This window comes from Cornus florida, unplaced genomic scaffold, assembly GCF_030987335.1.
Source record: "Cornus florida cultivar Cherokee Brave unplaced genomic scaffold, ASM3098733v1 CherokeeBrave_3.0.0_Hap2_Chr03, whole genome shotgun sequence".
Classification (NCBI taxonomy): domain Eukaryota; kingdom Viridiplantae; phylum Streptophyta; class Magnoliopsida; order Cornales; family Cornaceae; genus Cornus; species Cornus florida.
This window is the reverse complement of record NW_026775573.1, coordinates 10,930,167-10,946,772: the sequence shown is the minus strand read 5'-3', so window position 1 is coordinate 10,946,772 and position 16,606 is coordinate 10,930,167. Positions and strand designations below refer to the sequence as shown.

At 31.1% G+C, this 16,606-nt stretch overlaps 1 protein-coding gene across 1 annotated transcript; it reads left to right on the top strand.

Moving 5' to 3' along the window:
- The first annotated feature begins 105 nt into the window (after nt 1–105).
- Nucleotides 106–1,827, top strand: LOC132299459 (22.0 kDa class IV heat shock protein-like). Its single transcript, XM_059796073.1, has one exon. The coding sequence runs from the start codon at nt 1,072–1,074 to the stop codon at nt 1,636–1,638; it is 567 nt and encodes a 188-aa protein (XP_059652056.1). The 5' UTR covers nt 106–1,071; the 3' UTR covers nt 1,639–1,827.
- Nucleotides 1,828–16,606: the final 14,779 nt, after the last annotated feature.

The window sequence follows — 16,606 nt, the reverse complement described above, 5'->3', positions numbered from 1 at the left end:
TTCTTCATTTATTTTCAGTTGAACATGGTTAAGAATATGTCATATTTACTCTGAATAGCTGCCAAATTACACAGAAATAAAGTTCCAACTTCTTTTTTGGAAGCAAGTGTTATGTGAATTAGTTGAAGTAAACATCAGAATATATAATGAGAGAAAATAAACTAACATAGGCTTGTTCATGTAAAAAATATGATAGTAGTATTGTATTAGAGATATATTTTTTCAGAAAATTACAAAAGAATATGTTATAAAATAAATTATGTTTTAATTCATTTTTGAGTATTTTTTTTTCACTTTCATAATATAAGAATAAATGATTAATGTTTTCCATTCTTAGTCATGGCACGAATGGATATACAATTTTAACTGATTTAATGTGAATGGGAGTTGACGTGGGTTCTATATTGATACGAGTCTCTATTTATATTAAAATAGGTTTTTAGGTTCTCAACCAAGACAGTGTACGTCTTTATTGATAAGTATTATCTTATTTACTAAAGAACCAAATGGTCCAACGGTATCACCCCTTTCTTTCCAAACGAGAGGTTTTTTTTGGGATTTAAACCTAATATCGGTGGAAGTGTAGAGTGTGTGCGTAATTGTTTTAATTAAAAAAAGAAAAAGAAGAAAAAAAAAAAGTATTATCTTATTTTATTATTTATCGAATTTTACCAGTTAGGTGAAATTTGATGACATGTCATCATCTCATTACTCAATTGATCATAAGCCACGTCAATTCAATCATTCATAAATTTAGATCCGTAATTAATGAGTTCAACCCCATTCTTTCTCGTGAACATTCTAGCATCGTGTACCATCTGTTGCATGTGAATTTACAAATCCAGTAATCCACTACAAACCTCTAGAAACTACTTTATATATCTATATCTATATATATATATATATAAAAGAAGTATCCAGAAACACCCACACCCTTCAAGTTTTCTCCTATATAAAGCCCAACCCATTTCTCTCATCTCATCAACGCAACAACAAAACACGTCAAAAACAACATATCAATTCTTCTCTGATCTGCAAGCCTATTAGTCACAAAACTCCATTTCTATACTCATGGCTGGTTCAAAGCTCACCATGTGTGTCCTAACTGTAGCAATGGTCACACTACTCATGCCCTTCACAGCCAATGCACTAATTCCCTACACTCGAACCCTCTGGGACATGATGCTTCCAGCCGACGACCCTTTCCGAATCCTGGAACAAGCCCCATTAACAGTGCCCAAAGGCGTCGAAACTCTCGCACTCGCTCGTGCCGACTGGAAGGAGACTTCAACGGCCCATGTGATCTCACTTGACGTGCCGGGCCTCAGGAGAGAGGACATCAAGATTGAGGTGGAAGAGAACAGGGTGTTGAGGATCAGCGGGGAGAGGAAGGCGGAGGAGGAGGTGGAGGGTGAGAAGTGGCACCGGGCGGAGAGGACGGCCGGGAAGTTCTGGCGGCAGTTCCGGTTGCCGGGAAATGCGGATTTGGAGGGAATCAAGGCGCGACTTGAGAATGGGGCGCTGAGGATCACTGTGCCTAAGTTGGCTGAGGAGAAGAAGAGGCAGCCTAAGGTGATTGGTATTGTTGAGGAAGGGAGTGCTGGAGAGGATGTCAAGGCTACCAAAGCTAAAATGTAGAGTGAGAAACAAAAACAAAAAAACAAAAATGTGCTTTTGATTTTTATGGGTTTTCTTTGTTGTGTTCTTGTTAGTTCTGGGATAATTATATATGATGGATATGTATATTAATGCATGTGTGGTGGCATTGTATTTTCATAGTTTTGGGTAATAATGGCAATAAAATTGAATTGTTAAAAAAATTATCATGATTTGCATCCAACTTTTATGATGTAATAATTGCAATAAACAGAATTGTATGAATCGTGATATACAAACAGAATTGTTTGGTTTTGGGTAATAACGGCAATAAAATTGAATTGTTAGTCTATTAATTTCAGAATATGAACTCACCATGTCAAATTATCTCATGGTTAAAAGCATTATCGTGCTTCGAAATTTGGACCTGCATTTAATACGTTTAACCCTTTCGAAATTTCAAATTTATTCATTTGAAATTAAGAATATAATAAAAATAAAAAATTAGAAAAAGCCAACGAGAAATTTGGGCGCGAAGATGGCCTCTTTGGATCATTTTTTTATATTGGAGTTTTGCTCAAGTATCTTGTTCAGTTATTGATTTTTATTATGAGCTCGTTTTTTATATTAAATTAGTTCATTTATTTTTCTCTTTGAAAAAAAAAAATTCAGTATGTTAATTAAATATAAATAAAAGTGGCATAAACAAACTATATTTTATGACAAAAATAATAATGACACTAAAAAAATAGCTCCAACAAATTTTTTTTTAGTAAAATTATGTCATCCAAATCTTTTTTTACTCGGAAACAAAATAAAGTTATTTATTAATTATTAAACTTAATACAAAAATAAATAAACATTATACTTGCATTATCTTTAACATTATCAATGTACAATCATTGGTCTCATCTCACCGTCATGCGACTGAATTTTTTATTGTTTCTATCTCATTTTGAATACTGAATAATACTTTTGTCTAATTTGCTTGTTTTAATCTCTTTGCATTAGGACTTGTTGCCCTAAAGCTTACTCCTTAGTCCTTATATAGACGTCTACTCCTTAATGAACGATTAAAATACATTACTATCAACTATTAAGATTAATTCTCTAAAAACTCCTCTAGATATTATACAAAACTAACTCTAACTCTCCAATTCTTTAGAAATTTCTCTATTCTAAAAATCAATTATTGGTTCCATCACCAATTTAGAGTTTTGTTCAGATTTGAGTGTAAGTAGAGTTGATGTTCCATGAAAAATTAGTGGCTTTGATGAGATTCATGAAATATATAATGGACCATACAAGTTTTACATACAGCACAAGTTTTTCAGAGAGAGAACAATGATACAGCATAAGGAAACTTGGGCCTCACTTCAGCCCATCCAATCATAGAAAGATTCAGCGACAGTTATGCTGTAGGCCCAGTTCAAGCCTTTTATCCATATGGGCTGTTAATAATACAAGTAGGATTATGTATAGAATTTCTATAGTCCAATAAAGAAACTAAAAAAAAAAAAATTTGAAAAATATCCTTGTTCGATCTATAGAGTTTCAAAAGTAATTTATTTATCTCATTATCAAGAATTTCTTATATAACTAGAACGCTCCTCACAAATTGTGAATTCTAATTTGTTAAAAAATCTGTTGAAATTCTCGAAACGATACATTTTCGAATGGAGTCTGAATTTTCTCTTGTAGAAGTCCCTTGTAGTGTTTTTGAACGTCTTTACCTCTATTTTTAATATATTATTTTATATTATGCAACCGAAAGACGAAATAATGTGTTGAAACACAAAAACACTATAGGTATGTTCGGATTGTATAGAATTAGAGTGTTGGAATTGAAATTTGTAAAATTTTAGAAGAACAATTAAAAAAATTGAACCAAAATTTTTTCAAATGTCATTAATTCTAATTTCAAGACTTTAATTCTACGCAACCAAACACAATCCATATATAAATGCATTAATTTAAAATGTCAATATCAATGTGCTACAGTAAAGAATTTGGACTCTACTCAAACGACAATATATTTTTAGTTATAATCAACAATGATTACAAAATGAGCTAATCATATATTCGGTCAAGATATGTTTGCCACGGATCTAATGTAACAACGTTGGTAAATATTTTTTGTTTTAATCAACAATGATTACAAAATCGGTAATCATGCCGTATGTTTAATTCGGTCTAGAATCTAGATATGTTTGCCACGGATATAATGTTGTAACAACGTTGGTAAAAAGTACTAGTATTTAACAATAATAATAGGTGTAATGAGATGTTAGCCAAAGAACATATGAAACTCTGGTGAAGTTGCAGGGTAGTACGTATACCAATCCATTCAGGTTTTCACACACACACACGCAACCAAACCTGACAATACACAGATACGTACACAAAATTATAAGCATCATTCCATGTAAAACCTGTAATCACAAGTCATAACAGACGATGTCAAGTTGGCCTCAATATGTATATTTCATTATAACATTGGCTCTAAATGTGCTTTTATCTCATCCATTTATTGTTATTATTATTATTATTATTATTATTATTATTATTTTCCTTCCTGTCTCGTACACATCTTTATTCACATGGCTAGTACCTGTACATTGCCTTGGATGTCATATGTGTGTCCTTTGCAACAGAATCAGAAGAAGCAACAAATTATGCTCTCTCTCTCTCTCTCTCTCTCTCTCTCTCTCTATATATATATATATATATATATATATGTATGTATGTATGTTTATGTGTATGTATATATCCATGGAGTTTTTACATTCCAAACCTCTTTAATTCATTTATGGAATGCAGTTCACCCTCAAAAAAGTACCAAATCCCCATCTCTGCATGGTTAATGGTTAGTGTTGTGAAAGTTAACTAGAAAAAAATTATGAATGTAAGTAAGAATATACATATTTACGTAATTCAGCCAAAATTTGAGAAACAAAATTACGAATCTTAGAATTGAACCATCGCTCTCTTTATACTCTCGTGAAAACAGATCATTTTCGATGGAATCTCTTTTTAAATTCCGTAGTCTTCATTCTTCTTGTCCAACTTTAGCGCGCCACATCATTATTTTACTAAACTTTATGTTTAGAGTTTTTTTACAACTACGACTCCGTTTATTTTAACGTAAAATATTTTTCTCGTAAAATATTTCCTAAACAAAACATTTTTTTATGCAAAATATTTTTTTTTATTTTTTGGTGTTTGGCAACAATATTTTATAAATCAGTTTTCGTGCACAATTAACTCTCTTTCTTCAAGTGTTCTTCACAAATAGGGAATAATACTCACAATTAACTCTCTCACTCTTTCTTTTCAGTGTTCCAACAACAGAAAATAATACTCCCTAAACTATCCCTCGCTTTTCATTTCGTTACTCTATCTCTCCACTCTCTTTCTAAAACATGCCCTTGATCCAAATCTGTTCATCGACCAACTCAAAATTTTCCTTCTCCCTCTCCTCTCCTCTCCTCTTATGTATACAAATAGAGAAAGAAGATGAAAATTAGATTTTTAAATTGAGAGGACCGAAAGAGTTGATGGCATGGTCGAAGTTAGACCGCATATTGAACCTTATGAAATTCAAGACGCGGATAAGTTAAACAATATTTTACTTACCATGAAATCAGAACCACGTAACGAGTGTGAAAATACAATGATACCCCCTGTTATATTTTTAAGATGTACAATATTATGAGGCATCCTATCATATTTTCAAATTAACCAACCCTTTTGTTTCATCCGTAGTAAATAGTTAATTAGTTGGTAAAACGTGTTAGTGATAATGTTATATTCCTGGATTTCAGAGCTCAGTACCTTTTTTTTTTTTTTTTTTTTTTTTTTCTTTCTTAGATTTCCCGCTTCCCCATTTCAAAGAGAGAGTGAAAATAGTTGAATCATGTGCAACAAATCCCAATAACTATTACGAGTAATAAAAAAGAGTTCTTTTAATCTATTTCAGGTAACATTTTGTATGTTATTTTAAGAGTTACATTTCTGGTGAAACAAAATTAATTTCCTCAAAGTTTGTGATATAAAATGATACTAAACAAATATGATATTTGGATCAATTTCAAAGTAGGGATTTTTTTTTTTTCTTTTTTTTTTTTTTTTTTTAAGGATGTTGGAAAAACATTTAAGTTCATTAAACTTGAGTAAATCTCTTGGGATGTTCAAATTGTAGACTAATTATTCATTCAATAAATTGGTAATAAGATATTTGAGAAATGAATGGAAAGAAAAGACTAGCTAGGGTTATGTTTTTCTCCATCTTTCTCTTTCACAATGGACCATTTGGGATATACAAGCAAGCATAGAGATCGAATAAAGAGCACAGAGATGTGAAAAAAGTTGGTAAAAAAAGCAAAGGACAAAGCAATATTCTCTACTTCATTCTTAGCAAGTGACCTCATTATTGAAAGACATCAACATTTGAAGAATTCTTCTATATATGTTGCAAAATGATTTGAACAGTCTGTAACATTAGTTCCAACTTTTCACACAATGAAGGCTCCTGGTTGTAGAGTGAGTTAATGTCAAGAAGGGGAGTTCGAATCCTCTACAACACAGAATGCATGTTGTACCATATTATACTGCAGTAAAAGATTAGGATTATTTACGTGTATGGAGGTGTCACACGTGAATGATTCTGACCGTTCATATTGTTACAGGACTGTACTGTGATAGTAGAGGATCCCGATTCTAAAAAAATACATAATTGTACATAATTTAATGGTGTAGAAGCGACAATCATGATGACATTTCTCTAATATCAATGTTTCAAAATTGACTTCAAGACTACTTGATTGTAAAATTAACTACGCATGGCTTAATATAGTCAAAGTGATAATTGACATGACTATTATGTTGGTAAATGGAAAGATAAAAAAAGAAATTAAACTTTGATAAGAGGATTTAATATCAAGAAGGGTAACCTAAATTCCCTACAGCACAATATGCACGTTGTATCATGCTATTCTAGAATGAAGGATTAGAATTATTCACACATATAAAGATGTACACGTGTAAATGATCTAACCGTTCCTGCTGTTACACTATTGTAACAATAGAGGATCATGACTTCAAAAAGGTACACAATTGCACACAATCCAATGGTGCAGGAGCGACAATTGTGATGGCATTTCTCTAATTCAATACTACGGATTGTAAAATTGACTACACATGGCTTAATATAGTCAAAGTTATAATTGACGTGACTATTGTCTTGGTAAAGCTGCAAAAATTTTTTTTGATTAATTTATGGTGACAAAAAAATTAAAAATAAAAATAAAGAGACAAAATAAAGGGAACAAATGCAAGGAATTAATTCAAAGCAAATTGCTTTTTTTTTTTTTTTTTTTTTTTTTTCACTTTATAAATTTTTATCACATTCTGAATCATACATTAGAAGGTGATGGTGGGACATGGGAAGAGGATACTAACGGATAGTATAAAAGGAAAGGTAAGTCTTTTAATGGGTCATGTGTCCTTAATTTGCTTTGAATCTCATGCCCTGGAGGCAAAAGAATGTTGGGTTGGAGCCTTTTTTTGTGCTTTGAGTCTCAAGACAAAAAATTAAAAGTGGTGGGAATGTTCCCAAGGGCTGGTCTTTTGTGCTTTTTGTTTTTCCAAAATTTATGAAAAAGAAAGCAAAAGAAATTCCTTCACAAGAGGAGGGTCCCAAAGACAGAAAGCACAGCCTGCCCAATAGACAAATCAATGCATGATTTTTTTTTGGGTTAAAAAAAAAATTGCAATGCATGATTAATTGTACACATAAAACACATTTGAATTCTTCATTAGTTACATGCATATAATTATGATGAGTAATGCATGCAATACTAGAATAAACCTTTAAAGAATAATTTTTCACAACTAGCTTCTAATCAAAACTATAGCATTGAATTATAAAGGATGTTTATAGAAATCCCATTGCATTTTATTAAAAATAGAAAAAGAAAAAAAGTAAATGAATTCATGAAAGGAAAAGTATTGTCTAAGCATGTTTTGGAACTCTTCTCCGTTAGGTAGAAAAAGTGAGTCACCAGTTCACGTATAAGATACTATTTTTACAGTCTGGACAATTAGACATCCAACACGTAAAGTGCGCGTGAAATTTATTTTTTAGATTTGTGAGTGGTGAAATTTGGAAAGAGAGAAATAGAGAGTAGAAAAAAAAAATTATTAAAATTCCATGAGTGTAAAGTGAGACAAAATTATAGTTTTGCAGCTTTTAAAACCCTCAAGTGTAAGAAGAAATAATGCTATATATTCTGCATATTAACTCAAGCCCAAGGAACCCAAAAATAAACTCAAGAAAGCTGTTGTACTGTTAGTGGAAGTATGAAGTTGAAATCACCATGAGTATGAAGTTAGCAAGCATGATATCCACATATGGATATATATATGGTGGTGGTGGTACTCTTTGAACTGATAATTAACTTCCATTTGTAGTACAGAGAATATATTGCATGTTGAGTGTTTTCCAAACAAAGCCTATATATAGTTATAGCTGGCTATATTTAGGTAGCTAGCATGCATGTACTATTTCATTATATCACTTTGAAATGAAAGATTTTTTGGTTTTGAAAGCGGTGGAATGTTCACAAGGAACGAATTATTTTGAATTCACAAATTATGGTGTTTTGAATACATAAAATAAAAGATAAATTCATAAAAAATTATGAAATATTATTGATAAAAGGTTAAATTTTGCTTTTACAATACATGAATATTTATAATAGAGAAAACCTAATATTAGAAGGAAACTAATCATAGAAATAAGTATAAAAGTAAATTCTCTTTAAAAAATCCAAAAAAAATAGAATAAGAAATCTAATAAATAAAAAATACTAAATAAAAAATTTTAGAACAATCCGAATTCGTTAAGGCCTTGAACAAAAATCCCAAAATAATTAGCAGGTCTCGTACGCAATTTCGGAACCCTAAACCTGTTTTCCGCCGAAAACCAGCATGACCCACAAGCTAATGTTAGTGGGTTTTCCTCAGCACATCGTTTTCACCCAAAAAAACACTATTGGTTTGTCGAAAACAAACTTGTTGAACTGTTCAGAATTTTGTCCTACATCAATCCCCTCTACTTCAAAAAAATTTGTCTATGGGTTTGGCTGCAAATAACATGAAGTCTTACCTACCAAAAAATCATAGTGTTCATTGCGCTGAGAACTTTCAAAGCACGACACCAAAGTATTTTCATTAGCACCTTCCGGAATAAATAATTCTTCAGTTACAATCTGTTCAAAAATGATACTTCACCAACTTGAAGCCCGAATTAATTCTTCCATACCATATTGGACATTTGATTTGGAAAAATTATTAACCCGCTGATCATCAATTAGTTCTTGTTGCTCAATTTCAATATCGAACTCCTTGTCACCATCTTATTATTTTGTTGTGCTAAAGTGTTTTTCTGCATCTACCAACTCGTGCAAGGAAATTAATGTTTTCACATCCTTGACTTCATATTTTTCAACTAAAATAGATGAAGCAACATAATTTTTCTCTTGATCAATCTTAATAATATCAGTCGTTGTCTCAACAAAATTATTATTATCCTTGGTGCCACTATTTTTTTTTGTGAATCTTCTTTGTAGACTTTTTGACAGGTGGACTATCTTTCCGACAATTCTGATATTTTTGAAACATCAACTCTTCATAATTTGATGGTAGAAATTTAGCCATGAATATCCGTTTCATCTTGTACCACTACTGAACAGGCCAGATGTGATCCTTCCTTCCTTTAATGAAACTGTATTTGTTCCTACTAAATTGAAGTCAATCATTTAAGCTTGAAGGCAACAAGCGGAACTTACTTGTTTTCAGGTACATCAAAATATTCAAAAAAAAATAAAAAAATTAACTTCTTCAATCCAGTCCAAGACATCTTCAATAATAAAACTTCCATTAAAAGTAAGTAGATCAAGTTTTACATGAAATTCACGATTGTTGCGTCTACCTCGATCACGAAATATAAACTTCTCATCATCGGAAGAATCATCGAAATAATCCACATAAGCTGAAGCCTACGTGGATAAACAGAAACATAACCCATATTCAGCTGGTTGCAAGACACATCATCGGCGCGAACTCGAACTGAACGATGAACCTAGTTGCCACCAATTCCAAAACCAGTTACTACGAACCGATCATGAGTATGCATGACTGCCTAAGGGGCCTGCACTACCCGATCAATGTCGCGAGAGCGGTTGCTGCCAAGACAATCAATCGTCATCAGCCTAGAGCAAATCAAGGCTATGATACTAACCGACGTAGCAGAATGTTAATAAGGAATAGGTTACTTTGAATTCACAAAGTATGTGTTTTGAATTCACAAAATAAGAGATAAATTCATAAAAAAATTCTGAAATATTATTGATAAAAGGTTACATTTTACTAGATAAAGCTTAACACTATAAGGAAACTAAAATATAATCCTACAAGGAAATTAATCCTAAATAAGAATAAAAATAAATTATTTTTAAAAAATCCTAAAAATTATAATAAGAAACCTAATATATAAAAAATACTACATCTAAAATTTTAGAGCAATTTGAATTTGTTAAGGCCTTGAACAAAAATCCCCAAATAATTAGCAAGTCTTATACGATAAAACGCAATTTTGGAGCCCTAAACAAAGGTTTTCAGTCGAAAACTAGCATGACCCACAAGCAAAAGCTAGTGGGTTTTTCTCAATGCGTCGTTTTCACCCAAAAACACTATTGGTTTATTGAAAACGGACTAATCGAGCTGTTTAGAATTTTGTCCCCTACATCAGTTTTGAAGAGTGCTAGAAGATAATGGAGTAGTTGTATAATTCTAATACTTTTTTTTTTTCTCAAATATGTAAACCCTAAATTTAGAAGACTACATTAGATGCATTAGAAGTTTTTTTGAGCAATATTAACTGAACTTTCCTCTTTGTAATCATGGATTCAAAGTTTCAAGCTCAACCCTCAACTAGAAAATAAGGATCTTTATTTGTACAAATAATATAATTAATCTAATTAACCTAACGTCAACATATGTTATTATGTGCACTAGTGAATCAACTTTGCAACATATTGCATCACAATACAACACGTGCAACAGTTATGCAACACATATACATCGAAACAGTAACACTCACGTAACATAGTACGTCATGTTATAATGTTACAATACTATTAAATTAAAATTTTAATACATTTATATAATTATTATATTAACAATTTAAAGTTATTGTGTTGTCCATGTAAAATTGTTGCGTGATACAAATATAGAACAAAACAGACACAAAAAAAGGATACTAGAGTCTAGACAACCTTCTCACATAAAGTATAGTATCAACTATAACAATCTCTTTTGATTTATGATGATTATATGTCAATCATGAGACTTCATTTGGAATCTTAACAATGGTTTCTATTTTAAGCTTTTAACGTCTATGAAATTAAATTCTTTTTAATCTTTCAGGTCAATCAAAAAAATAAAATAAAATAAAATTTGAGCTGTAATCTGTATTTACACTCGAATAATAGTCCACCTGTTCTGTTGTAACCAGCACAACAATATGTATGAATAGGAACACAATTGGTTATGATGAGACACTATTCATTGCAAACAAATAGTACAATTTTCTGCTTATGAACTTTAAAAGCGTGCTAGCACACGCACGCACATGAGACATATATATATATAAAAGAGACCAGAAAATACAAATGATTGGGATATAAAGCAAGCCTTGGTAATCCAAGATAATGAACCTGAAATAAAAGGTTGTCTCAGATTTATTAAAAGTAGTGAAATTAAAAGAGGTCATCGGTAGGATTGAGAATACTAAAAAAAAGTTGACATTTTAAAGTACTCCGGGCCATATTGAAATTCAATTGGTCTCTGTATTATTGGCTCCTTTTGTAAAAATATTATAGGCTTCTTATATAGTAGTAACAAAGAACTTAATATTCAAATCACATAGTCAATTGGACATCAAACTCAAAACTTATTACACCAATGTGAGGTCAACTATGCTGGTGGTTTTTTGGTTCCATCTCATGTACGATAAGTTTCAGTTCACTCTCACTAGTTATCCCCAAATTTTCACATGAGCTAGGGCTCGTTGCCACTTAGAGCTTTCAAAAGTGACTTGCAGATTTAAATTTTGAAAACAATCATTAAGTGTAAATAATATTAAATGTTATGTATATATCCAATCAGTCTCTCCCAACATTCTCAATTAATGAGAACCACAAATCTAATAATGAAACACATAAAAACAGAACTCAGAGCATCTCCAACCGATATGTCAAATCTTACATGGCATTTGCAACAGCTATTTTTGATATCAAGAACTCTTCCAACCGATACCTCAAATGCCTACGTGACATTTGGCATACCATCAAATATGTCAAATTTGGCATATCAAAAAGTGGTATGCCAAATATATTTTTCCCATTATTTTAGTCTACGGATCCCAGAAACAAGTCAAATTTGGCATATTGAGCATCTCAACCCGAACCTTCAAATATTAATAAATTAATAAATTTGACATATCCATTGGAGTATGTCAATTTGGCACATCAGGTATAAAATTTGAAGTATCGGTTGGAGATGCTCTTAGAAAATACGTTTAGAGAATCGTAAAAGATTGTTCACCGATTTAGAGAACTATAAAAAAATTATTCATTGAAAATAGACATTTCTTTAACTGATTTTTTAAATTAAAAAAAAAAAAAAAATTACCCAACAAACTTTTTTACAGTAACATGCCCATAGTTTTTTTTTTTTTTTTTTTTTTTTTTTTTTTCAAAAATTATTTACTACAAAAAGTATATTTAAATGTTCCAAACTAATAATACAATGGTATGTTAGTTGTGTGTGATTGTATTTGTAGTGAAATGTGTTTGTTGAGGAGGAGAAAAATTGTGCAACTGACGCATCTGAATCATTCGTATAACATACGTGCTTAAACATTCGATGATAAAGGTAAGATGTGTCCATTGCACCATTTAACGGATACAACCAAATTTTTCTTATTGACGAGGGGCAACCCATTAGTAAGAAAAAGACAATGGTGCCCTTATTATCCCATACTGAAGATACACCCCCCACTGATCAAAAGTAGATAGCAATTGGGCACATCTTATCCTTTTAACTTACAAGTGGTAAGGGTCAAGACACTCTAGTTAATGCAGTGTCAATACAGATAATTTGGACTGGCAGTGATTGGGATGGGTGGATATATGTGTTTCTTCTCAAAGCAAGAAATTTTTTGGCTCTGAGAATCTTGAAAATTGTGATCAAAGTTGAGTCATCAACTCCATTTATTCTTGTGGCCCCTTTTATACAGTACCATAATTATACCAACCCCCCCTCCCTATCCCTCTCTCTGTGTTTTGGAATGTTGAACACAAACTTTTGTAAACAAGCAGTAAAAAACTGTCAAAGAAGGTAATTGAAAGCCATTCCATAATGAGCAAAGGGCACCTACGTCAATGGCATAATTTCTCCATCCTCAACCCGGAGACGGAGAGGTTTGAGTCAGGGGGTGACCTAAAAGATTTTAATTTTAACCAATGATTTTAATTATTAGACGCAGATAATACAATGCATCATTTCTAAAGTGGAAGTTGAGTATTTAAACTCGTGTTCAAACCCCTACTAAAAGTAATATTGTGGGTAGGTGCACATTTGCTTTGTAAATTACTATTTTTTATTGAATCAAGGATCAAAATTCTCTGTGTTTCTTTGAGTGAGAATTTACTAGATGTGATTGAATAATTTTACCTTCAATTACTAATTATATATCAGTCAAAGTTTATATGTCACTAAATTTCATGGTGTATGAAATGTAGAAACTATTATATGTGTAAATAGAGAAGAATCTTGTGGAATTACTAGTAAGAGGGACAACAGTAATGCAGACAAAAAACTAAAGATAGATAGAGTGTCTTGTATTTGGGTTGGATTGTGGAATAAAGGCATAGATATAGTGAGGAATAAAGTGATTTGGATAACTTAATAAAGGAATGACTGAAAACCAAACTTGTGACTTTACCCAAAAAGTGTAAGTTATTTAATTAATAAAAGAAAAAAAAAACCTCTTGGGCTATTTTTTTTTTTTTAATTTTATCTTTACCTTCCAAAAAACACATGAGATCTATTATTAATTTGTTAAATCATCTCTAGCAGCGTGTTAAAAGATTATTTCGTGTAAAATATACACAATGTGTAAAAAAAAAAAAAATTTATTTCGCACAGTATATTAAGATACATTGTCACTTTAGCAATGTGTAAATTCTATGTTAAGTAAGTTTGTAAAACTTATGTGCGGTTTTAAGCATAACACTGGTTGGTTGTTATTGACAAATATATTTTATACATTTTGATTTTGAGCATAACACTGGTTTATTGTTATTGACAAATATATTTTTACACAAAAAATATAAAATAATGGCTGGAGCTAAAAATTCTTTTGATTTTTTCCTTTCTTTTGATCTCGAGTTGTATAAATAATTAAATATTCTAGAATGTTAAGTTTAATATTCAATCTATCCCTCTTGCATCTATTTTTCTTTTCATTTTTGGGAATTTAATATTTTCAGCACAAATTGAAGGGTAAATTGATTCCATTTCTTGACCACAATTTACACTAGACCTAATTGAAAATTTCTTCAACTTGGTAAAAATTACCCCTATTATTTATTATATAAAAGTAAAAAATAGCTCAAATAATCTCAGTTGAGCAACATATATTAAATAATAATAAAATTTTAATTGTCAATTCCTTTCCTGGATTAACTTCTAATCCAAAAATTTGAGATATAAAAAAGAAAGAACAAATATACAACGAATTCATTCTTATTCTACATATATAAACACAATTTTTTGAGAAGTGCTCACAATTTCCATATCCAACAAGTAAACTCCAGAAAAAAAAAAAAAAAAAAAAAAAAAAAAAAAAAAGGTCAAATATTAAAACGAACACATATCTATTACCTGGGCCGCAACAGGCTTCTAATGAGATTTGAACTAATTTTTTAAAAAAAGAAAAAAAGAAAAGAAAAAATCATCACATCCAAATTAAAAATCTTAATAATAACTTGTGACTCTTTCTTTTATGAATAACAGTGTTTTGAGGCAAAATCTAGGGCTAAAAACTCTCTATCTCTCTATCTCTCTCCATGTGATGATTCTAAATGAAATGTCATAAGGAACACGCACAATCTCTCTCTCACACACTATATTTCTCTCTCTTCATGCGATGAGCCTGAATATGAAATGGCATTGTCTCTTGCTATTCAAAGGGCACATCATTGTCATATTGAGTAACCCTTTTCAATAAATTTATAAATATTTTAGGGACCTCTGTGAATGCTATGATAAGTTTTTTCCCACAGCAGTAAGTGCAGCGCGTGAAGAAAAGAAACCCACTGACAAAGCTACCTATTTTTAGCTCAAGAGTTAATTATCATCACCCTTTCCCTTTTGACCATATGTAACTAGTATGTGAATCCACTTGTATAAACCATTACATCACTATTTTGTCCTCTTTGCCGGTGAAAGCTTGAATGATTGGGGTGTATTAAAAATGGAAGATAATACATTATATACTAAAATAGCCTTCAAAATATATTTAATTACCCACCAAGTGTTTTTTTTCCCGGAAGTTAATTACCCACCTAGTTGGTGCCCCTGTTTCTCATCTTCTGATTTGTCAGGAATATATATATATATATATATATATATATATATATATATATATAGTTAATTAGGCATTAGAATATTGAAATTTTAAATCAGTCCAAGATTATTTCGCTTAATCTTTCAAAAAAAAAAAAAAAATGCCTCCATTGAATTTCTGTTTTTCTCTAAGATGTTGCATAGCTATTTATTTTGGTAACTTATATGACATATTAAAAAAAAAAAAAAGTCATTACTTGATATAATAATGAAATATAGATTTCATAACCTTAGGTGTAAGGATACTTACCTGGCCAGACACAATATTGTTCGGTTTTAACTCTCCTGATTTAAAAACTTCTCAGGAAGTCACACATTATGGTACTATTCACGCTTAACTTCGGAGCTCTGGTGGGTTCGTGACCATCACGTCTTTAAAACGCGTTATGTTATAGAAGGGTGTTGAATACATACCACACGTGTCCCATCCACACTCAAGCGATGTGAGATTATGCACCTGTAACTCGCCATTGTGATAACCTACTGGTGCTACCTTCACACACCCTCCCACAAAGTCATCACATTTGGATAGAAGTTCAAAGTCAAGAAATGTGCAATATCAAAACCAAATTCATATTCCTTACCAAAAAAAAAAAAAAAAGAAAAGAAAAAAAACTTCGTGTTTTTTACATATCTTATGATTAAATCATGCATGCATGACAACCTTTTTCTTTTACCAATTTGACATGAATTTGGCACACAACCAAAACTTCATTCTTCGTTATCAAAGAGAAAATCATGTTCTTAAATATTATTATATATTGTTAAATTTGCACATTGTTTTTAACATATATTAGTCATATTCACTAACATGCTCTATTAATATGTATTGGTTTGCTCATATTATCATCTCTCCATTAACTTGCATCCTCTAAGTTATTACTTAATTTTCTTTATAACTTATACAATGTTTCAAGCAAACCAAATCAAGATGCAATCTTACAAGTAAAAAAAAAATGATTGCGTTAAATTTGAATTTGTAAATATAAAATGCAAATAAAAAATAAGTGGAAGATGGAAAATACAGGCATATACATGGTTCGACATTAAGGCTTACATTTATGGACAAAGAGTTACTAAGGACTACATTATTATATTCAGATTTGTTTTGCTTGAGTGCAAAGAGCTTCTATATTGGCACGGTAAAGATAAGAAAATATGGAAGGTGTACAATATTCAAAGAAGGCACCGTGATTGGTGGAGAATTTTGCTCCACTGTTATATAGAAATATTTTTTTAGTTGGAAGGAAATTAA